At 33.2% G+C, this 24,322-nt stretch overlaps 1 protein-coding gene across 6 annotated transcripts in view; it reads left to right on the top strand.

Moving 5' to 3' along the window:
* TFEC (transcription factor EC) overlaps window positions 1-14,541 on the top strand; it is a 199,884-nt gene extending 185,343 nt beyond the window's left edge. For all 6 annotated transcript variants that reach the window (XM_028846202.2, XM_028846203.2, XM_015134775.3 and 3 more), the window contains 5 exons: window positions 1,749-1,863; window positions 3,910-3,966; window positions 6,571-6,646; window positions 12,467-12,614; window positions 13,560-14,541. In XM_028846202.2, coding sequence (XP_028702035.1) covers window positions 1,749-1,863; window positions 3,910-3,966; window positions 6,571-6,646; window positions 12,467-12,614; window positions 13,560-13,940 — 777 coding nt within the window. In that variant the 3' untranslated portion in view covers window positions 13,941-14,541. The remainder of the gene's footprint in view (window positions 1-1,748; window positions 1,864-3,909; window positions 3,967-6,570; window positions 6,647-12,466; window positions 12,615-13,559) is intronic.
* Window positions 14,542-24,322: the final 9,781 nt, after the last annotated feature.

Below are 24,322 nucleotides of genomic sequence, written 5' to 3'. Positions count from 1 at the left end.
ATTTCTGCAACTTGCCACTTCTTCATTGAAATCCAGCTGAATTCAAGCTCTTCAGAGGGAAAGTGCCCTTTTCCTAGTTCTGTCCCCTCACTCCCTTTTTGTTCAATGTGTCCATTATGCTTCTCAAAGGCACAGCGGAAATGTACAATTCAGACTGGTGATGCCTCAGCTCGTAACCAACAGGACTTTCAAAAATGACCTTGGAAAATTTGCACTTTAAAAAGTATGACTAAGTGAGTCACATCTTAGAAAAACTGCTTTTTGAATTTCTTCCAAAGAATGATTGTATTTATTTGATACTAACACATTGTCTGCCTAACTTGCTCAACTTTGTCCCTATTTTACAGATGAGAAAATTGAGGAGAAATAGCGATGACTTAAATAGCTGGCTTTTATAGCTCCCTTCCAAGACCCATAAAGCAAAAATTCTCTTACAATTAAGTTTATATAAAATAAATGTGAAGAGTCCTAATAGAGTTAATAATGAAAAAATATGAAAAAATACATCTGAGAGACATATAAGTCTAACATGTCTTTATTGACATGCATATAAACTGATGTGATATTAACTGCATTTTCAAATTTTTCCCCTCAGGTATATACAAAATTTATTATATATACTATAATGGACTATTATCTCAGAAACTAATTTTGGTCATAATATGTCCTTTCTTCATATTTATTTCCAGTCTGATTTTATCAATTCTCTCAGATTGAATTGGAGTTTTTCAAAAAGTGGGTTGTGAAGTTAGGTTCTTCATGAAGACTTGTTAAAGCATTGTTTCATTATATGTTTTATTCCTAGTCCTTGAGGAAAGAAAAAAAAATTGCTTCTTATTCAGCTCTTTATTTATTGCACAGAAGTGGAATAAAGATACTCACAATGGAAAAATCTTAAAATTTCAAATCCTGCATAGTGAATGCAGCTTGTTCTGGAATAACGAGTATTAACCTGAAATATGAATATTACTTAAATTTGATTTTCTTGGGAAATCAAATCAATAAGCGCACCTTGAATAATGAATTGGTACAATTTTGAATTGTGTATACAACAGCTTAGGTTTTCTGAAACATTGTTCCCAAGAAGCAGTTCAAGAATTGTAGTGTTGCTATAATTGGATGTACCCTATATTCACTAGAGGCAAAAGTAGTTTTAGACTACTTTTGGTTCAGCTGGATATTTATAATAATCTAGAACATTAAGTGTACAATGAGAAAACGTATGCCTTCCAGGAAGGGAAGAGTTTCTCATTTAATTAACAGTGTAAAACACCTCTTGACTGTGAGTTGCTGGTAGCACTGATGGCATTCAGAAGACTCCCAAAATGTCCAACCATTATACCTAATTTGTGGGATGTGACGAACTTTCCAGCTTTGCAAAGATGCATATTGATTTTTGTCCAAAATAATATTTTTAATTGTATCAATTTATAACCAGGTCATATGCTGGATCAAACTTCCATAACTTTGTAAATATTAATAAGAATGTTCCTTCATACATGAACTGATTTCTCATTTTGTCTAAACACATATAACTTTTTTTCAGTGCATCTTATCCGTAAGCATTTTACGCTGCATTTTTAAGAAGTTAATGCATACTCTTGTCTTGTTTAAAAGCAAAATGCCTTAAATTACAAATTATTATTAACAAAATGCCACATTTAAAGAGGAAAATGTAATATATATAACTAAATATATCAATTTGCACAGAACGTTTTATTAATCTTTTCTTCCTTTTTCCTCTCAAGTTATCTGGAAGTATTTTGGATGTGTATAGTGGTGAACAAGGAATTTCACCAATTAACATGGGGCTTACAAGTGCTTCTTGTCCAAGTAGTCTACCAATGAAAAGAGAAATTACAGGTAGTATTGTTTTTATACTTTTACCTTTTTTATTTTTATTAATGACATAAGTTATGAGTGACATATATTTGCTAACTAGAATTTTAAAAGTATAACAAAACAATTACGAAAAAGAAGAGACAGTAAATTCATGATTTCTTTCCATGATAATCAAGCAGTAAGTTAATATAACTTATAGTTTGACTGAATTGATTCATTATTTTGGAAATTGAGCAAATACATATGTTTTGTATACATATATACATATATACACACACGCTTATATACATACATATATAAAAGACAGCTTCATTTAACATAGGTTCATTTTTATATTAAATAGATGCCATTTATTAACATGGTTACAAAGTGATATAATAAATTAGAGAAATTAGTCTATTCTTTGTATGCAGAATTTGACAAAAAACAAATATTGGATTTTTTTTCTTTTTAGCTTGTTTTATGGATTTCATGATAGACTCACATTTAATTTTCTTAATTGAAAACAAACCCTGAGTTTTCAATAGTTTATTTCAAAATTGTTACAACTCAAATTATAGGAGCATAGTCAAGTGCTTCCAAAATAAATAAGGAAATCAACCCAGGGTCAAAGGAGCTACTTTTCCAAAGGTGTAACAGCTGATTACAGGCAGAACTGGATCAATGTAAGGGTTTCCTGACTTACAGGTCCAGTGTTAGTTCCTCCATAAAAATAAATAAATTCACTTGAGATTTCTACAATAAACTTTTGGTCTGGAGCTCAAACACCAGTCTTTAAGAATTTTACATAGTTAATGGTAAAATTTTAAATAAATACATGACCACTCTTAAAGCTCAACCAATAATTCAAAAATGTATATGCATCCAAATTATTCAGACTATAATGACTGTAGTTCTTAATACATACACTTAAATAAAATGTATTATTTTATTAACTTTAAATTATAACTCTAATAATATTGTATTATTTTTGTTGCATAACAACAATTTACCCCTGAAATTTGGCAATTTGAAGTAATAAATATTTATAATCTCAAAGTAATAAACATTTATAATCTCATTCAGTCTCTGAGCATCAAGAATCCAGGAGTGGCCTAGTGAATTCGTTCAGACCAGAGCCTCTTATGAGGCTGTAGTCAAGATGGCAGCCAGAAGTACAGACACCTGAGACTTGACTGAGGCTGGAGGATGCACTCCCGAGGTGTTTCACTCAAGGTCTTGTAGGATAGCGCTGCCTGTTGGCAAGTGGCCTTTGTTCCTGACTACTTGGACTTCTTCATAGGGTTGCTTGAGTGTCCTCATGACATGACAACTAGAGATCAAAGAGATGCCAATGTGAAAGTTAAAAATTTCTCCTATTATCTAGCCTTGGATTCCATACTAGTCATTTCCACAACAAGCTAGTGGCTTCACAGGTCAGCCTTATTTATTTAATGTGGGAGGGAACTACAAGGTGTGAACACTACAAATTAAGAATCATTGTAGGCCATCCTGGAGGTTGATGGTCATATAAATACAACCACACCATACATACAGGGAAGTGCCATTTACTGGAAAAAAGTGTGGAATTGCTTCATATGGATATTTGAGAAATGTAGTGAGTTCCAACTCTTGGGATGTAGAAACAATAATTACTAATAAAATATTTAGATTGGATTAATTTCTTTCTGAATCTCAAAATCCTGAAAATAATAATTGAATACTATATTTTCTGTGTACTATATTTCTTTTGGTTATCACAATGATTTTAAGGTAGGTATCGTATTATAGTCATTTTACAGATGAAGAACCTGAAACCCAGAGAAGTGTGGCAATAGATCACATGGCTATTAAATGGAGGGCCAGAAAAGAAATTCAGTTTTTATTATCCCAGAGCCTGAAAGCTTTGCTATTGCCTTTTACTGAAGAGTACTGTGTTCCAAATTTCTGAATATTTGCATCAAAAATATTATTGTACCATTTAGAGCAAATAATATTTTATTTTCACCTAGGAGTTCTGAATTTCGTTGCCTGGAGGGGTTTTAAGGTAGAACTAAGCTTTGTTTTTATTATTTTTCTTTTGATCAGAAACTGACACTAGAGCTTTAGCAAAAGAGAGACAAAAAAAGGACAACCACAACCTCAGTGAGTATATATTTTTCCGTATAAAATTAATGCAAAAGGAAATGCATAGACATTAAGGTGTATGGTCTTTTATTATACTCCATAAGTATTTTGATGTCAGATGGCCAAAATTAATTGCACATACAACTTGATTTATTTTGGGAAATATTAACAATGTGAACTCTCAGAAAAGCTATCTATTTTCGCAAAATGAAACATCTTGAATTCCCTCCTTGATCATTCACTCCCAAGGAGGCTGCCTGTGACTGAGATGAGTGCATTTGGTTACATTTGAATTCTGTTGTGACTCACTGATTCAAAGGTTTAAAGAGATAAAAGTGACTTTTGAAAATGTACAACATTTAAATAGTAAGAAACATAACTCTAGGTTCCCATTCTTCTGTGTCAATTTGCTCCTCCCTTCTCAATGATATGTTATCTGAAAGGCATTGCTGTGTTGTAGTGCTGAATTCCACCTCTGGAACAAATAGAGCTCTTGTGCCTTCCTAAGGGTTAATTAGACTCTAATAACAGGTCATATGAGATGGAGAAATCAGGCACCTCCTTATTCAGGAGGATGGACCGAGGGAGGTGGCCTACGCAGGCTCTGGAAGTGAGCTCAGGGAATAAGGGAGGAAATTGCTTGTGCTAATAACCCAGAGTATAGTTTAGAAGGGTTCCCTTGGCCCTGTGGCTGCCTTGCTGAGTGGCGAGAGGCATGGCCAGAGAAGGCAAGAGTGCGTCCTCTAAATATTGATCGGAGTAGTAGCCTCTCTTGTCTGGATCTAAGGACAGGATTGAGTGAATATGTCAAAAATGTTGTGTAGTGAAACCACCGTGGCATGAAGTAGTTTAGTAATTTCTTAAAACTTGACTCCTTTACAAATAACTAGTACTAGGTATGAACAACATTGGGGAACCAGATTTCTCATTATAATTAGCCATTTAAAAATTCATAGACTACTCTCTAAGAAGAGTAGAGAAGAAGGTTCTGACATTCTACATAAGATAGATTTAAATAAAATATCTTAAATAAACATGACAGGACAAAAACAGTCCCTTATTTTGAGAAAAAAAAAACTGTGAACTTGCTTCATAGTTGTTCTTCATCTTGTATTTAAAAGTGTGGCTTATAAGAGTTAATGTGTGTTGACATAAAATTATTAATAAAATCTTATTATTTATATATATGCATATGTTTTATATATACATTTCTATATATGTATATATGTATTATATGTGTGTACATATGTTTCTATTAGCTTTATCTTTATTTTCTAGTCAGTGTTTTTTGTGGTGTCATTTAGCTGTTTTCTGAATTATGTGCACAGGGGAAATAGGACTGGTGAAGAGGGAAAATAAACTCTTACCAGAATCAATTATATTCTCATTTTAGAGGAATCACAATGTATTATTCCTAAAGGTCAAATTCATTCATGTAATTTGCTTTGTAGAGTAAGTTCATCAAGGCAATTCATAGTCTGATGACTTTCCTTGTTTCTAGTAGCAGTTCATAATTCTCAAATGTGAACTGTTTAAGTATTTTCCAACATTTAAAAAATATATTTTCCTCTTCTTCATATCCTTTTCTACCTTTACTTCCCTGAAAAGTTTAAACGTATCTGTTGAAAAAGATACCATATACAAGTATATGTTATGGTTCTTGATATTAGGAATATAGAGTAGAAGACTGCTCTTAGAGAAGAGTAATACAGGAAATTTGACAGATATATGTTTTATGTTGAATATTTACGATGTTCAGAAATTTGCCATAAGCAATGAATGTATGGAAATGCAACAAAAGAAAACAGTCTCTGAATAAGAGCTGATATCAGTAGTTTTCAAAGCATTGGCCCTACAAAAACAGTATGAGCATCACCGTGAAACTTCTTAGAAATAGAAATTCTTGCCCACTCTTCTCCCCCTACTTCCAGGACACACTCAAATTAGAATCCTTAAGTGTGTGGTGCAAATCTGTTTTAATAGTCCTTCCAGGTGTGTCTACAGAGTGCCAAAGTATAACAACAAGTTATTTATATATTATTGGAAACTAAAATAGAAAAATAAATTTATGGTCTAATCAATATACATTTATTTACCCCCTCCTGTATGTCAAGCTCTCTGATGATACTAAAATAAGTAAGTTAGGTCCCTGCCCTCAAGGAGGTCATAGAGTCTAACTGGATACACACACCTACTATGTGCTAAACATTGTTAGACTTTGAGGACAGTATATGAGAAGAGTAAAGAGTGTTGCATGACCTCAAATGATTACAATCTTGATGGATTGACAAATTGTCAATGTATGAAATAATCAAACAGATAACATATGAATATATATATACACATTGCATTATGAATATTATAGTATTTTAAAGAATTTTAAAAAATGTTTTGTGACAAAATGTTGTTAAAACAGTGTAAATTGTATATTTATAATTCTAATATTGAAACTTTTACTTTTAGAATAAAGAATTTTTAATTTATTCTTGAGAAGTATTATCATTTGACTAAATGGAAAGTTTTTTGCCCATTGTTTTTAAAAGATTATTAAGAAAGTTTACAGATGACCAAAAGTGAACTGTGCATTAATGAGAATAATCAATAATGTTTCTTCTTTAATAGTTGAAAGAAGAAGAAGGTATAATATTAATTACCGAATCAAGGAGCTTGGCACTCTTATTCCAAAGTCTAATGATCCGTGAGTTCAACAATCATTTCTATAATAATGTTATAATTTAAAGACCCCCAAAAATGAATGGGAGGGAAAAGGGAGGAGAACCAATGACTAGGAAACTAAGCAGCTTATGGCAAAAATAAGGCTATTGCTGGGCTCATTTTAAAATGTCTATTCCAGGCTGATTGTTATTGAGCATCAAGGCTGTTACAAGAGTTGTCCATTTGAGCTATAAGAAGTAAATAAGTTATTTCTCCTCAATTCATAGTGAGTCTTTCTGTAAGGTGACAATATTTTCAAATTTAGTGATAATGTCAAATATTATTTATGATACGGACTGGTATATTCAATTTTTATGAGTATAACAATTCTCCCAATTTAAAATTTGCATGCAAGTGAAAATAGAATTGTTAGATTTTCCAAGGTCCCCAAATTTTGGAGACACACAAGTAACAAATGGAATTGTAAAAGCATATTGATTGATGCTGACCAGGCTTTGTGCTGTATGCACAAAATGTCCATCAAACAAATTAGTTACTCTTGTAAATATTGAGAAATAAAGTGTTAAGTTAAAATATTGAATGTTTCTTTAAAAATAGAACACCTGTAATCCCAGCACTTTGGGAGGCCGAGGTGGGCTGATCACTTGAGGTCAGAAGTGTAAGACCATCCTGGCCAACATGGTGAAACTCCATCTCTACTAAAAATACAAAACTTAGTCTGGCATGGTGGCGCATGCCTGTAATCCCAGCTATTCAGGAGGCTGAGGTGGGAGAATCGCTTGAACCCAGGGGGCAGAGGTTGTGGTGAGCTGAGATCGTGCCGCTGCACTCCAGCCTGGGCAACAGAGCAAGACTGTGTCTCAAAAAAAGAAAAAAAAAAATAGTGAAAACATGGAATCTGTAGCATTAATAATGATTTGAAAATATTTCCTTAAAACTGAGAATTATTTTTTTCTCCAAATACTGGATATTATTCATTATCCAGAAATGATCATGTTTGATAAAGTCATACTTGTGTGCCAGGCACATTGTCTCATGCCTATAATCCCAGTACTTTGGGAGGGCCAAACAGGAAGATTGTTTGAGGCCGGGAGTTCAAGATAGGTCTGGGTGCAATCCCACCTCTAAAGAGAAAGCAAGCAAGAAGGAAAAGAAAGGGAAGGGAGAGGAAGGGAGGGGAAGGGAGAAGAGTGGAGGGGAGGGGAGGGGAGAGGACGGGAGGAAAGGGAAGGGAAGGGGAAAGAAAGAAAGAGAAAGAAAGAGCAAGAGCTGGGCGTGGTAGCATGAACCTGTACTCCAAGCTACTCAGGAGGCTGAGACACAGGGATCGCTTGAACCCAGGATTTCAAGGCTGAAGTGAGCCATGATCACACCACTGCATTCCAGCCTGGGTGACAGAACAAGACGCTGCACCTCCCCGCCCCCCCCAAAAAAAATTACATTTGTGAGATTTTGAAGCACGTTTTCTCTAAATCCGAATTTGCTCATTTACTTGGACAATTCAACAATTCGTTCGAAAAGGGAATGCAATATATGTCCTTATGTACATATTAGACTGCGAAGACATTTAGGGTCTGAAGAGCTCAGGTCTAATTTAGACTCTACTCCAAACTCTTCAAATCTTTTAAAGTATCTAAGCATGTGACTCTGTTAGCTAAAGAAAACACTTGTCTTCCCTATATGCCTGTGTTTTTATAAAAATAAAATCAAATAAGGTATATGGGAATAGTTTGCAAGTTACAAAGTTTTATGAGAGATTATTACTCCAAATTTTAATAAAAACTTTATCTAAAGACTCCTTTCTAGTTCTAATTCATTTTCTAGAACATGGGATGGTAAGCATTTTTTGTATAGGGCCAGATAGTAAATATTTCAAGCTTTGTGGGCCATACAGAAAGTCTTTGTCACAATTATTTAACTCTGGCATTGTAGCACGAAAGCAGACACAGACAACATGTGAAGGAATGAGCTTGACCACATCCAGTGAAATGTATGGACAAAAATAAGCTATGGGCTATAGTTTGTCTACCCTTAGTCTAGAATATGAAAATTCAATTTACTGTAGACTCGTATCTAAAAGAGACCAGAATTGGGAAAACCACATTGCAAGCATTGTTTTTCTCTTCCTTACAAATCTCAGAAAGAAGGGTTATTATTTGTTTTAATTCTATTATGTTGTATGTAGGAAATAACATTTATTTGGGGTCTAATGGAAAACACATTAATTAGATGTTGAGTATGTCTATACATGGATCTTTCTGTATATCACAGATAGAGAAGACACTTCATTGAAATGTATGGCATTCCAAAAGTCTCAGTACTAATTCTGTTTAAATACATTTTATTCCTTGGCTTGCTGTGGCCTGACCTGTTACTCCCGTGTCCCTTTTTAGGGTTTAGCAATGAGGGTCCCATGGTTGAATCCAGAGCATATCCTCTTAAAATGGACTTTACCTGAGAACCATGGTCTGGCTCCATGGACTAAGGAATACTCGTCTACGTGACAAAATTATTTTGGATCATTTGTCACATTTTCAAATGTTATTAGGGATAATCTGAAAGTCACAGGAAACAAGAATGCTGGGGAAAGGGAAGGGTAGCATAGAGGAGGCAAATTTACTTTGAGGGTGAGAAAAGGAAAGAAGAAATGACATTATTATGTTATGACAATGAGAAAATTAACAAACAGTGGATCTGGAAAAAAAACAAAAACAAACAAAAAAAACCCTTCCAAGATTTTAGTTTGAGTTTAACAAATTTTTGAATAACTTGTTGAACAGGTGACTACAACCATTAAAATGACTAAGAACAATTTTTAAAAATAAAAAGTACATCAGAGTATACAATTGTCTAGTATGAGATACTTCAAATTATGTGCCATACCTATTAATGGGTCATGGAATCACTCAAATGAGACAAATGCAGCATTTTAAACAAAAAAGGAAGAATAGCATTGAAAATATAAGAGTATTACATGTAAAGAGAATAGGAAAGCTCTGTGAAATCTTTGTTGCAGTTTTATATACTAAGAGTGTGCCAAGTCACTATATAAAACGTATTTCTTGTGGCAGATGCATTTGAAAGGTGGGAAAGCCACAGTTGGCAGAAGAAGTACTGAACTGAGTGAGGAAACCTGGGGCTTATCTCCTAAACCCCATATACTCTTGGGCAAATGGCAGCAACTGTGGCATGGTTGACCTTTGAGTACCTTTCCAGCTCATGATTGGAAGATATTTTGGAGTTGGCTTAGGAAATAAAAGTTAATACCTGAAGATACTTTGAATTCTATGAAGTTTTTATTTTTATGTATCGAAACATTCAGAAAATTCCATTTCTTTGCAGGTCATAATGGTGAGGTCAGAAGGAAAAGTAATACAGAGAATAGCTGTAATTGAGAAGTATAGGTTGAGAAAAGTACGTGAAAAAAAAACACGACCAGGCAATGACAATCTCTTGACCAGTGTTAAAAAAACAAAACTCCAACAAAAATAACAATCAAAGAGAAAGCGTGAAGAGCTTCTACAACATGTTGTAGTTGTCCTCTTTAGCTTTCTTGGAAACACTTTTGTCTGTATGTGTTTTTGTGAGCCATGTTTACAAAAATTACATGAGTAGAAATTTAAAAATAGTATTAGATCATTAATTACTCTATTACTCTTGTTTTTGCACTTTAAAAAGTTTTCTAAATAGTTTGAAGTTTTTTTACTTTATCTTTCCTCCCCTCTACAACCAAATTCCTCCTGCTTTTGTGTAAGAATGATAGTTGGCACAGCATATGAGACCTGACAAAGCTTTCTAAGTCAGGAGTCACAAAATGTTGAAGCAAAATAAATAAATAAATAAATAAATAATAAAAAAAAATTCAGACCTGTCATAATATTTTTTTCTCTCTTTTTAAAAATCTTTTTAAAATTATTTTTTTAATGCTTTTAAGTGGATGTGCACTCCTCAGATAACAGATTGTACATTTTCCATAGCTTTGCCTGGCAGCACTCCTTACTTACTCCAATTTTTACATTTGTATTATCTGCTCTGACTGTAAATGCATTCAGGCTTTCAATCCACCAAAGTTTTAAGATCTTAAAAAATTGTTGTGCAGAAAATGAAAGGCCAGCATCAACAATCAACACTTATTCTTTAGCCATGCCTTTATTGGTGTGTCTATATATGGTACCACCCTATGTAATATTTATAATGCCTCTTTGCTGAAATTGTTTTGGGAGAGAGGCAAAAGTCTCTTCAGTAAATATAAAAAAATAAAAAATAAATTAAGAAAGAATCTTGTACATTAAAATGTCTTTAAAATAGAGGAACTTAAAAAACGTATTGTAAGTGACATCAGGTACAAATTGAAGGGAGGCTCATTGTGTGTTCTCTACCACCATTTTGAAGATTTGTTTTTGAACTAAATAGTACTTTAAACTTCAAAGTTGTCTAGGGCTATCTTTTTTTTTTTTAAACATATTTCTCTGTCCTCAAGTTTTTCTTCCCATGGGGAAAAAATGACACAACATAAGGGTCCATAAGGCTTTTGCTACTACTTAAATTTTAGTTTAGAGTCCATTACACGATTCAGTTACAGATACTTAGTTTAACACCAAAGAGAGCCTGTCTCTCCCCACCCTTCCCACCACCACCATCCCACCCATTCCCCTCAGCCCCCGTGAGTGGAGTGAGACCAACAGCCATTATAGCCTTAAAGAAATGACAAAGCATTTTCAAACTTGCGATGTCCGTTGACAATGTTTTGGTGCACTGCAGTAGAACAGAGCTCTTATCCAGGCTCCAGTAAGTATTTTCACCTGCTAGTAGAAAAATATCTCTTCTTTTAATATTTTACTGCTAGTGGCATTGTCTCATCACTAAAAATATATGTAGAAAAATGTTATATTTCCCTACCTGTGCGCTTTACGCTATACTAAAAACATCTCATGACTCTAAATTAAAAATGCATCCAGGTTTTCCAACAACTCTGATTAACACTTAGCAATTAGTTTGGACTCATTCTGCAAACATATTATTATTTCTCATGCAGTATTACATTCATTAATGTATATTTTCGGATACCAAACTCAGTAGCCTCTTCCACAATGTCATAGCTTTAATTTCTTCTGTCTTAAAAGTAAGTTTTAATGAAATGATTTCTTCTATGCTAAAGCCTAAAAAGTTATCCAGTAATGTTTAATTATATTTACTTATCTTAAATGTATTTAAAAACAGCTACTCATATCAAGCCTTTAAAAAGTTTTGATGATGTTTGTACAGAAAAAATGGCTGAATGGTTTTAGAAAGTTTGCTCTATTACATAAAGTGATGTTGCCAGAGTCTGATTTGTTTCACAATTGCTCAGGATCACCATTCAGGAGGGACTTTATTTTTTTCTTAGAAACATAAAAGCAACCTTATTAGAAAATAGGTTAAAAGATTGCTACATTTGAAATGATCTTAAAAAATTTAGGCTTAAGTCCTCAGTAATGTACATTTCCTAGTTCATTAATGCAGAAATACTGCACATAGATTTTAATCTTGGAGTTAATAATAAAAGCAATTTTCACTAAAAATATAAAAACTGTAATGGTAGAATCATGATATTGCATTTAGCTCTCCCACAAAAAGTCACTTTATTACTTTCTTTTGACACTTATTTTCATTCTGGGATTAATTTTACTATATAAGGGCTTCTTAACTATTCTATTAAAATTTCTATTCAGAAGCAATAATATCTAAGAGTGAATAATAGTCATGTAAATCATTATTTCATATTAATGTAAAAGATTTTGTAAGTTCTTATGAATTCTGCTGACATGCACAATTGTGAAAAGGTTATCTCTCCGTTCTACAGTGATATGCGCTGGAACAAAGGAACCATTCTAAAAGCATCAGTGGAGTACATCAAGTGGCTACAAAAAGAACAACAGAGAGCCCGAGAATTAGAACACAGACAGAAGAAATTAGAACAGGCTAACAGGCGACTTCTACTTCGGATTCAGGTTTTTATAAGAATGTTGCCATGAGCCACATAGCTTACATATGACTCAGCTGTCATCAGTTTTCTTCATTGGTCTCATTTATTTTTTCTCTTATTAACAATTATTTTTCCTTTTGAAGGATAATTTTACTGCTTTTTAGAAGTTCGTGAATTGGATTGTTTCAATTAGGTTTTGACTAGAAATCCAGGATCAAGATAGCTGAAAATGTATATATGTATATACACATATGTGTCTATATGTGTGTGTGTATATATATACATATATAATGACAACAACAAATTACAAAATGCACAAAATATAACACATTTCATAAATGCACACATTATTATCCCAATCAAATAATAATACTAAGTAGAACGCTTGTTTCTCTAGATTATATTGGACATTAAATTCTCCCCTCCTTCTTTCATTTCTTTCCCGACATTGCTATGGTTTTCATTGCCTCAAGGAGTGTTGTGCCAGTTTATATTAAGTCACTTCTCATCTGTTCATATAATCCAAAATATCAAAACATGGGCTTTTATAACTCTCAAGATTTTTTAAAAATGTGAGTATGCTTAGCACCAGGTAAAGCATTTACTGCTTCCATGAAAAGGTCCTGCATTTACGGTGAGAAATTAATCAGGAAGAATAAATAGATGACTTTCTGCTATCTCCAAATGGCTGTATTGTAGTCTGAGCCACTGTGGAACTATCATCAGTCATAAATTCCTTTGTAGAACAATGAGACCGAACTTAAAAAAAATCTGAATAATTTTCTCAGAGTTATTTTTCAGACATCAGAAATGTATCAATTTCATTATTTGCAAAGATTATTCATAATTTGCATTGCATTATTCTTCATTTTAAATGCTTGTTAATATTTTGATTCTATGTCTGGCTTATTCTCTACTGTTAAATCCAATTTCAAAGATGTTATTTAATGATTCTCGTTTGAAATTACAGGAACTAGAAATTCAGGCTCGTACTCATGGTCTGCCAACCCTGGCTTCACTTGGCACGGTTGATTTAGGTGCTCATGTCACCAAACAGCAGAGCCATCCTGAGCAGAATTCAGTAGACTATTGCCAACAACTGACTGTGTCTCAGGGGCCAACCCCTGAGCTCTGTGATCAAGCTATAGCCTTTTCTGATCCTTTGTCATACTTCACAGATTTATCATTTAGTGCCGCATTGAAAGAGGAACAAAGATTGGATGGCATGCTATTGGATGACACAATCTCTCCATTTGGAACAGATCCTCTGCTATCTGCCACTTCGCCTGCAGTTTCCAAAGAGAGCAGTAGGAGAAGTAGCTTTAGCTCAGACGATGGTGATGAATTATAAGAAATAAACAGACCCAATTCATCAACTGGAAAGCAGTTCTATGCTGGTGCTGTGCAATTATGCTCTGTGTTTCATATGTTGCTTTGGCTTATTTTTTTCCTAAAGGAATGTGGTGTTCATGAAAAACTGATAGAAGCAACAGAAGAGTTCGCAGGAAGAAAAATCATGGTGTTAATGAATTATTGAGGGTGGAAAAAAGGTGTTTTCTTCTTTGACTACAGAGTCCAAATCCACTTAAATTCTGTTTTACTGGAAAGAGGGACAGCATAAGAAATAGCTCTTTATTGATGCTTTAAAAGCAGCAACTTCGTGGTGTACTACTGGAACTAATGACTGCAAAGTATAAAATGACTGAAACATACAAACCGTCTCTTAGTTATTCATTTCCATCTTCTCTTCAACTTTTACATCAGTCTTCAAGAATCAAGATCAGCATATCAGGTGGTCATTGCCTTTCTCCATTGTCTAGTAGATACGTCTAAAGTTCAAACTTTATAGGAGAAATAATGATATAATAGATTATCTGTCACTTGCGGTTGAAAAGCAAATCTACAATAAATGTGAGAATTTTCCACAATAAAATATGGATGACTTATAAAAACATTGGTTACTAAAATTAGATCCTCATTTCTTTAGTTGGTTCAATTACACTAATTCTAAAAGCATCCATGCATATTTATATCTCCAGACTCTGTTCAGGAAAAGGAACTCATTCAATATTTTCCTCAGGAATATGGACCAGAATTGTATCCCTTCACACAAACATACACCCACAAGTATGCACATAATTCAGGTAGTACATGTTCTTTTGTTTTCTTCATTCTTCTGACTGCATCAGAATCACATTCCAAATTCTCTTTTCTTTATTAAGAAGAGATGTCAGACCATCAGTTTTAATAAATAAAATATAAAATGTGCCCCTACAAGGACAGTTTTCAGGTACTTAAAACTTTTCATCGTGTCCAGTATTGGACAGAAATCAATTAGTTGTTGATTTGGTTTTGCTCCAAATGGATAAAATATTGAAAATTGAATTGCCAATTGGCAAAATAATTATTATAAAAGAAACTATTCCTTATTATTTTCAGTTCTGAGAGGAACATGAGGTTCTATTTCTATAAGCACTTAGTGTGTCTTATGATCTTTGGTTGCACTGTTAGCATTTATTGTAAGCACTTATAACTATGATGCTTCACTTAGATTTTTATCTCTTGCGCTTGTTTTAGGTTAGCAAATTAAGTTACCAAGCACCTTGCTCTGTGCTGGACCTCCATGAGTGATCATCCGATTAATCAGTATTTATGGAGGCATACTCAGAACTGCAGTGAGTCCTGAGAAAATGTAGAATAGTTGAAAAAGAGATGGTCTTACTCCTGAGGTAGTTAACAAGAATGCATGAAAAACAAAAACAAAAGATACAAGACATAGAATAAAAAATCTAAGCATAAGCTGTAAATACAGAAGGTCAAAGAAAATGAAAATGAATGACAAAGTTTATGGGAACAGCAGAATTTGACTTCTCTTTGAAAGGCATTAATTGAGTGAAAGTGAGGGCATATAAAGGAATAATATCAACCAAATGATAAAAGTGAGAATATTGAGAAAGTATCTTTATAGGACTTGCATTAGAAAAATCTGGATGCCCTAGATGTCGGGAGTTCTGAAGCATAAGACTGACAACAGGTTGTGAAGGCCCTTAAAAACTATGGTGAAATAATATAGTATTAATATAATAGAAGCAAATATTTTTAGTAGCCGGGAGGATGCTAAAAACTAAAACATATATTACTAACTTGAGTGAGATGTAATCTTTCATGAATATTAAGCTTTGGGATAAATTTTGAAAGGATCTTTTAGTTATTTCTCACATGGAAAATATGTTACTATAAAATGTGAGACCCTAATGCTGATAAAAGTAGAAAAATAGTAGATCCTTATGGTATAATAATTATCTCAGGCTTAGTTTGTATCATTTGCCCAGATTTTGGAGAATTAAAATAATTTTATTGTTTGACATGGAAAAATAATTACTAACTTCTGGGTACAGTCATTAAAGCCTGATAGATAAATTAATCTGAAATATGCCATGTGAAACAGCTATTAGATACATCTTCTCAATAATTTTCAAGAACATGTTACATACTTTTAATTTTATAACAGAATTCCACTTCATTATCTGAGTTGATAATTTGATTAAATGTCAAAAAGTATAGATAAGGAATATATTTTGGAGTTCATGGAAAACACACCTGTTTATTAGATAGAGACTGGCTTCAGTTCTCATTTTATCTACTCTTCTCATTTCTTCATATTTTGAGTATCCTTGCACCGGTGATGTCATTACTCAGTCATTATTTTCCATTCTGTTAAGGTACAACTACTGGGCCCTGAAACCTATCCTTCACAATCTTGGCTGAGATAAGGACTTGGCACAGGATGATAGAACCTGGACGCAGATAGATCTGGAGAGGGAACTGATATTTGCTGCTACATTTAGATTATGAGATGTCAGGGAACTGTAAAATGGATAATGAACTTTTAAAGAGAGTAAAGAGTTGTGCTGTGTCCCAGTCAACTGAAATAGATTAAAAATTAATTAGATGGTAGTTATTAATTTTTTATTTATTTTTTATTTTTTTTTATTTTTTTGAGACGGAGTCTCGCTCTGTCGCCCAGGCTGGAGTGCAGTGGCGCGATCTCGGCTCACTGCAAGCTCCACCTCCCGGGTTCACGCCATTCTCCTGCCTCAGCCTCCGGAGTAGCTGGGACTACAGGGGCCCGCCACCACGCCCGGCTAATTTCTTTTTTTATTTTTAGTAGAGACGGGGTTTCACCGTGTTAGCCAGGATGGTCTCGATCTCCTGACCTCGTGATCCGCCCGCCTCGGCCTCCCAAAGTGCTGGGATTACAGGCTTCAGTCACCGCGACCGGCCAGTTCTTAACTTTTTAAGGCAGATCCCTTGAGAATCTAATGAGTTATAGACCCTCTCCCTAGAAAAGTATAGAACAGTTTATATGGACAACAATTTGCATGCATTCAGAGATCTTAGGGACCTCCTGAATGTTTTCTTGGATCCCAAGTGAAAAATTCCTGAATCAGGTCTGTTAGGTGTGCAGTTAATGTCATGTATAACGATGGGGGGACCCCTACTTATCTAAATATAATTATTCCAATCCTAATAATGAGGAGGTTGCATAGGAAAGTAGTAGTGTACCAAAAATTAGTCACTAAAAATGTTGTTCATTTATAAAGTAGTTGTTTTTCAAAATGTCCTCCCCACTCAGCAAACTACGCCTTCTATTTATTATATGTGGGTCAGTTTCACTATAATTACTGAGGGTTATAAACATCTGACCATAACATTTCAAAATGATGCAAATAAATTTCAAAACAAAAATAATGTGAATTTAAAAGCAAATTATTTGACTATCTAAGATTCAAGATAGACCCTTAGAAAAATTTATGACTCTCTAGAATATTTTTTGCAGAAATGAGATTTTTCATAATAGTAAGGCATATTGTTTATCAAACAATGCTGTGGTAAAAAGCATCAACTGTAATGGGACTATTAAAACACAATATATCAATTTGTTCATTCAATTAATATACAATTATACCTTTTCATTTAAAGATTTAATTCATAATTACAATTATAATAAAACTTACTTTAAAGTAAGATACAATAATGTTATTGTTTTTCATTCTTTTTTCAATAAAATATCCCATCCAATCATTTTTTATATTGTTAAATGTTAGCTGCTTTTTCATGGATTCACATTAAACAGCCCTTACTTTCCAATTAGCTTAAAATAATGATGACCTACTGTTAGTAGATACAGCTCTTTACAATTTCTTTTCTTTAGTGCCTTTTCTTCTTGAATTTTTCCTATATCAAATGGCATTTCCTCAGTTTATAGGCATATCAGTGACCATGGCTTTCTTTACATAGGTTTAAAAAAAGCTCTAAATAATAAATAGCCAGATGAGCTGGGGACATTGAGAAATAGCCGCCTTCTTCCTTTTTCAACTCATTTTTTCTCACCTACATGACTGTAAATCAAATATTTAATAGCTCTTACTTAAAAAAAATAGATACAAAGAATGTCTTGATTTGGTGTGCTCATTTACCATTATGTCATGAGAAGAGTTAGATTTCACAACTTTAAAAGGAATATATTTTTATTTTATTTTGAAAAACTGAGTTGTGAAGGAATTTTCTTATACTTCAAGGTATCATGAAAACACTTTTTTCCTGTTTGGATATTGTGGAATTTAAACATTTCAATAAATAAATGGCATAACTAAGTGTTCCAATTTTCTTTCTTTTTTTTTTTTTTTTTTTTTTTTTTACAATGTCTTTGACCCTATTCAAACATTTTAGGTATTTACTGACCATCTGATATGTAAGATGTGGAATAAAGCTGGAATCAATTAATTATTTCACTGTGTTATCAGCGCACGATCAACCATCTGGGTTTCTTAAAAACACCTGAAGGATTGAATTTTGTTTCAGTATTGATAATGGCATAGTCTCTATGTACTACATGGAATTACATCATTTACCCCTCCAGTGCTCCATATGTTGATAAGTATGTCAGTTTGACTTAGTATACATATATACAGAGATTTCATTATATTTGCCTAATAAATACTAAATACATTTCGAGTGTTGCTGATCTCATATGTTATATGAGCCTCCAGTAATCATCGTGCATTGATGTTCCAATATTTTATTATTTGTATGAATTTTAATTTGAAAACAAGGAAACAATTCAAAACTAGAAAAAAAATAGCTTCTCTTAGAATTTTCAGTGCTACATTTTCCCTCTGAGGTCCATAGAGAATTTGAGTGTATAGGAGATTATCAGAAAACAGCTATTTTGATTAAAAAATATATTCCCCAGGATTCAACCAACTTAACAATGAAATACTATTGTCTACTGCTTTATACATAAAAGGGAACTTTTTATCTGCTTGTAAAGGGATTTTTATGTGTATTTCTGCATAATCAGATGATTTCTATTGTGTTTTCTACTGATGAAATTCTCTGTAAAATGTCTTTTTCTTACATTATCCAACAGGCATAAAGAATAACAGTAAAGACTTTTGTGTTTGTAATACTACCTCTTTTATCCCTGCACTACTGTTTTATTTCAAAAATTCTATATTTTCAACTGTATTTTTTTCCACAGAAATAAATTTTGTTTTTGTGTTAAAGCTGGTAGTTTATGTAGCAAACAAAACATACAGATAAAAGAAGAGACTGATTTTGCTGAAAGAATTATATATAATCAGGAAGTTACATATTGTTCTTTAAATATGATACTGAAGTTTAAAAGCAAACTAAATTCAAGAATCTTATCTAACAGCATAGCAGTTGCTTATGGCATACAAGGCTAAAATTAATTCTGCTATTTAATCTTAATAATTATAATGTAGTTAAAAATCTTTCACTTTAATAGCGTTTTACATATATGAATAGCTGAAGTAACATTCCTATAATTTTAATCTAACATTGGTTAGATCAAGAAAACATTGTTAATATAATAAGACTGTAGAATTTGTAATTATTGCTATTTTTCATTTTTAATAACAAGGTAATGTGTCTTATTTTCTGAGAAAATGGAGAACTTTGGTGTACTTTAATACATACCTGAATCTTTGTAAAAATACCTTAAAATGTACCAATATTTTCTTTGCATATATTAAATGAGAGACTATAATTATGAAATGTTTTACAGCTTTTGTTCTGCCTTTGTATATAGACTGCACTGAAAAACAGAGAATGTGGGTTAATCATTTGAAAGGATATTTAAAACAGTCACCAGACATCACAGCTGACAACTACTCACTACATAATCCATGCTGAAAACGATGATTCAATATTTCCCTATTAAAGAAAATAATTGTTACATTCTTTAATATGGTCTCCTGCCATCTGCTTCACCATGCTGTTATGGCTTTGATTTATGGAAAATATTTATCAGGATGTTGCTAAATTGCTAACAGGCATAATGGTAGCAGTGAAATCACTAAGAAACTCTGCAAAACCTTTTAATATACTAGATAGTCCCCAGACAATCTAGGATAAATAGAATACTGTATTTTAATATGTAAAACATTTTAAAGCTGTTAATTGGTATTGACTAGACCTACCCTTTGATAATGAAATTAATAAGGATTTCAGTTGTGTTAAGACTTTCTAATATTTAATACCATGTTTATGGAATTTTTCCCTCCATACTTTATTTTAAAATACTAAAACAGGACTGCTCAGAGTTAACCATAAAGGGTGGTATTCTATGTTCAAATATAGGTTCTTTGCTTTTTAAAAAAAGTAATATCATATGAATATTTTTCTTAAAGTGTTATCAATGCCCGAAATACTGATCATTATAATAATCTTGGTATGGAAAGAATAATCTAATACAGGTAAAAATAACTCAGGATGACTTTTCTTAAATAGTATATAGGCTGAAAATATGGATGACTGAATGGTTTTGATACTTGATTGTTTATTGTATGTGTATGTACCTCTGTGGTGTGTTTGGGCATACATATGTGTGTCCATGTGGGAGCTTATTTTAAAGGTTTTATAATTCTTCAATATTAGAAAAGACTGCATATAAGAATATGTTCTTCTTTGTTATTCTTTTTTGTCCCTAGAAAATCCTTAAGCTAAAGAGAATATGTTATTCTTTATTGGAAAATACATTTAGCAAACACTGAAGCTATCTCCAAGTCTTTCCTATTAGAAACACACACACACACACACACACGCACACACATCATACATCATACCCTTACCCTGAGTTGAGTTAAAAGGTGGAAAAGATGAAAAAAGTTGTAATAGGTTTTAATATTTTTGGTAAAATAATATTTGCAGCTATAAAACATTAAGATCTAATACAAGCCTTGATTTTATTGACCACCAAAAGGAAGATTAAAACCCCCTAAAAAGTTGTTACTGTCACCTGCAGAGTTCTAGCTATGTGGTATTGAAGTAGTAAAATACAATAAGGCTTGTTGGTTAAGTAATGGATACCTATCATGTTAAATATGTATCAGTTTCATTAATTGGCAACCATAAGACAAGAGTATTACATTTGAGATAGTGATGATTTTGATAGGCTCTACCACATTGTGGTTAAGTATATGATTCACGTAATAAGAAAAAGGTGCCTGCAGGCTATTGTTCCTAGCATGGATTAAAATTTACATATTGCTTCTCCTTATGTCAAAACATCTGGTGCTTGCAAATGCTAACATTTTGTTAAAATGTTTCACAAGCCAGGAAAAGTGGATTGGAAACACTGCATGTGAGTCATTCAAGCATTATAATAGAATAAAAGCTATGTCAGAAAAAAATTAAATTGCTGAAAAACAATACTACAGCCGAGATTATAATTTATTTGCTTACACAAGTGAAGAGTGATGTTGTGCGTATGTGTAGAGAAAAAATATTGCTTGAGTTATAAGGTTATCTCTCAAGAAATCATTATTTCATATGTTTATATGCAACAAGTAGGCCTCTAAGTTCTTCAAGACTTTGCAATCACTTTTAATGTTAGAAGTAGTAGGTAGTTGTGTAAAACCCATTCTGATATTCCTAAGGACAGGAAGTAGGATACATCTGAGGCATTCTTTATTCCAGCATTAAATTTGTATTTATTCATTGGTAAATATAAAAAGTAGATTTGAGATATAGATTTATTACCTTTTCCACACAGGTCGCCAAATGAATAAAGAAAGTCAGTCTTGGCAACTCCCATGCTCATCTGGTCTTCTGTTCTTTAATCTAACAAGGCTACTCAACATTTTCCTATTTTGAAGACTTTGAAGGCTTTCCCTCACCACCCCAGGCAACAGTTAACATCACCATTGTCTTTTCTGGAGATCCCAGTCAGCTGGTACTTAAATTCTATCTTTGTATTGCCATTTATCTTTGCATTGCTAATGCATACATTACCTTTCTCACTAGATGGATGGGCACTGGAGGCAAAACATATACCTTAGCTTTTTTATATTCTACATCACTTAACATGCTTAACATGCTATTTTCTTAATAAATAATTCAGTGATGGGTAATTTTAGGTAAGGAAAGTATGCAAGTGTCAAATTCTTCAATCAGATAATGAAAGGGTGCTCACTGAAGGCTGTGACCATTCATTGAAATGTTTACCTTTCAATCTTTCTGTATTACAGTGAGACAGGAATTTTTGTGTTCTTTGGGCATATAACTTTGAAAAATGAAAATAACACTGACTTTTGCAAAACTTGATATAGAGAATATTCCTATTCTAGAATCATTCGTTGATTCACTTTACTGTTCCTTTAATAAACGTCCTCCAAGGAACAGTGGTTGTTGCTGAAGAGAACATAAAAAACAAAAGTCACTGAAATCTTCCAATCATTTTTAGTAAATATGATGGTAGCAGAGCTAAGGGTATTATGGAAGCAAACATTGGTGCATCTAAACCAGTCTCAGGGAAACTGGCACCTCAAGGCAGAGCAAGAGCTAGCTTAGTACAGAGGGGAGGTGAGAGAGAGAGAAGGGGGAGAGGTCCTTTAGACACAAGCATCCAATGAGATTACAATTATTTATTCAGGGGTCTCATCAATAGTTTTAATACCGTGGGATATGACTCTGGGGTTTCAGAAGATTTGGATTTATTTGGAGTTATTACTTTCAAAAGACTTTTAGTACACACAACCCAGGTTGTTCAGGAAAGGGGCACTTTGTCAGAGGACCTTTGTGTCTCTTCTCCTAGGCAAAGTAAGAGAGTGTATATTTCAGTGTGTGTCTAAGTGTGTGGTTCACTATATCAGTGCACCAAGCTAGTTTACTGCTACCCCTTCCCAGCTAATTTACTGTCCCTGTCTGGGATAAGGGTTTTTTGTTTGTTTGTTTGTTTTGTTTTTCTTGTTAGTATTAAGCATGTAGTAAACCACATGCTTACAGCAAGCAGTTCGCTCTTTTAGTTACCTCTCCCACACTGTCTATGAATGCCTAAGAGTACTCAATAACACTTTGCCTCTTTTCATTAATAGCCCACTTACATCATTCAAGAAACCTAGTATGAAAAGAAACTACATAAGTGGAAAAGTATACTATATCATTGGATAGGAAGACAACATAATAAATGTATCAATTCTCCCTACGCACATTCACAAATTTTATGGATATAAATATAAATGCCAATAGGTGTTTGTAAACAGGGCAAGTTGCCATTAAACCTTATAAAGAAAGATAAGCAAATAAGAAATAGAAGAAATAGCTGAAAAGGAAGAGTAATGAGAAAAGTCAAGGGCCACCAGACATTAAAACATATCTTAAAGTCTCACTAATTAAAACTCTGTGGCATGGGAAATGAATAAACAGTTCATAGGACATAAATAAGCCTAAATGCATATTGGAATTAAACAAAAAGGAAATCACTGCAAATCAGTATAGAAGAAACTATCCTATAAATGGTATTGTAATCACATCAAATGGCCATGAGATTTATGGTACATCTATGAAATGGAGTAGAATGTTTTTGCAATAAGGAATGAAGAAAATAACACCTAGTGTTCTGGTAAAGAAAGTTCCCTAGGATTGATTTTTTTTAACTTAGTACTATATAGAGTAGAGCTGCATGTAGAATGCTCTCTTCTTTCTTGGTAGTGGAGAGTGAAAGGGATATACATTCGTATTTGCTATACATGCAGGAATGCACTGTGGAAAGATGTGTAGGAACCTAACAGCCATGTTATTGAGGGAGAAGATGTGGGAATATTTTTGTTACATAACTTTTAAAATGTTTTTGAAGCATACAAATGTATTATTTATTCAAAGAAAAAATTAAGATGCATAGTATGCTTATATTGATGGTTTATTTTTCTAATCTCCTGTTTCATTCTCTTCATTCACCAGTAGTATTTTCACAATGTTGGTTTTCAAGTCTCTTTGGCCAGTAACAGTTCTAATTTTCTTGTTTGCTCTGCCTTGAGGTGCCAGTTTCCCTGAGACTGGTTTAGATGCACCAATGTTTGCTTCCATAATACCCTTAGCTCTGCTACCATCATATTTACTAAAAATGATTGGAAGATTTCAGTGACTTTTGTTTTTTATGTTCTCTTCAGCAACAACCACTGTTCCTTGGGGGACGTTTCTCCCACAGAAAAGGCAGAAAAACGAAAACAAAAACAAAAACAAAAAACTAGACATGCAGTATTTGCACTTATATTTTGGGGAGATTCTTAGAAGTAACCAGGTTTCCCCCCAGTACAAACATTAGTTTTAACAGCCTTGTGGTGGAATAATCGTCTCCCAAATATGGCCACATTCTAATCCCTGGAACATGTAAATATGTTACCTTACATTGCAAAGGAGACTTTG

This window comes from Macaca mulatta, chromosome 3 (assembly GCF_049350105.2).
Source record: "Macaca mulatta isolate MMU2019108-1 chromosome 3, T2T-MMU8v2.0, whole genome shotgun sequence".
In the NCBI taxonomy this organism is placed as follows: Eukaryota; Metazoa; Chordata; class Mammalia; order Primates; family Cercopithecidae; genus Macaca; species Macaca mulatta.
Note: the sequence above shows the minus strand (reverse complement) of the source record. Positions and strands in the feature narration are given on the sequence as shown.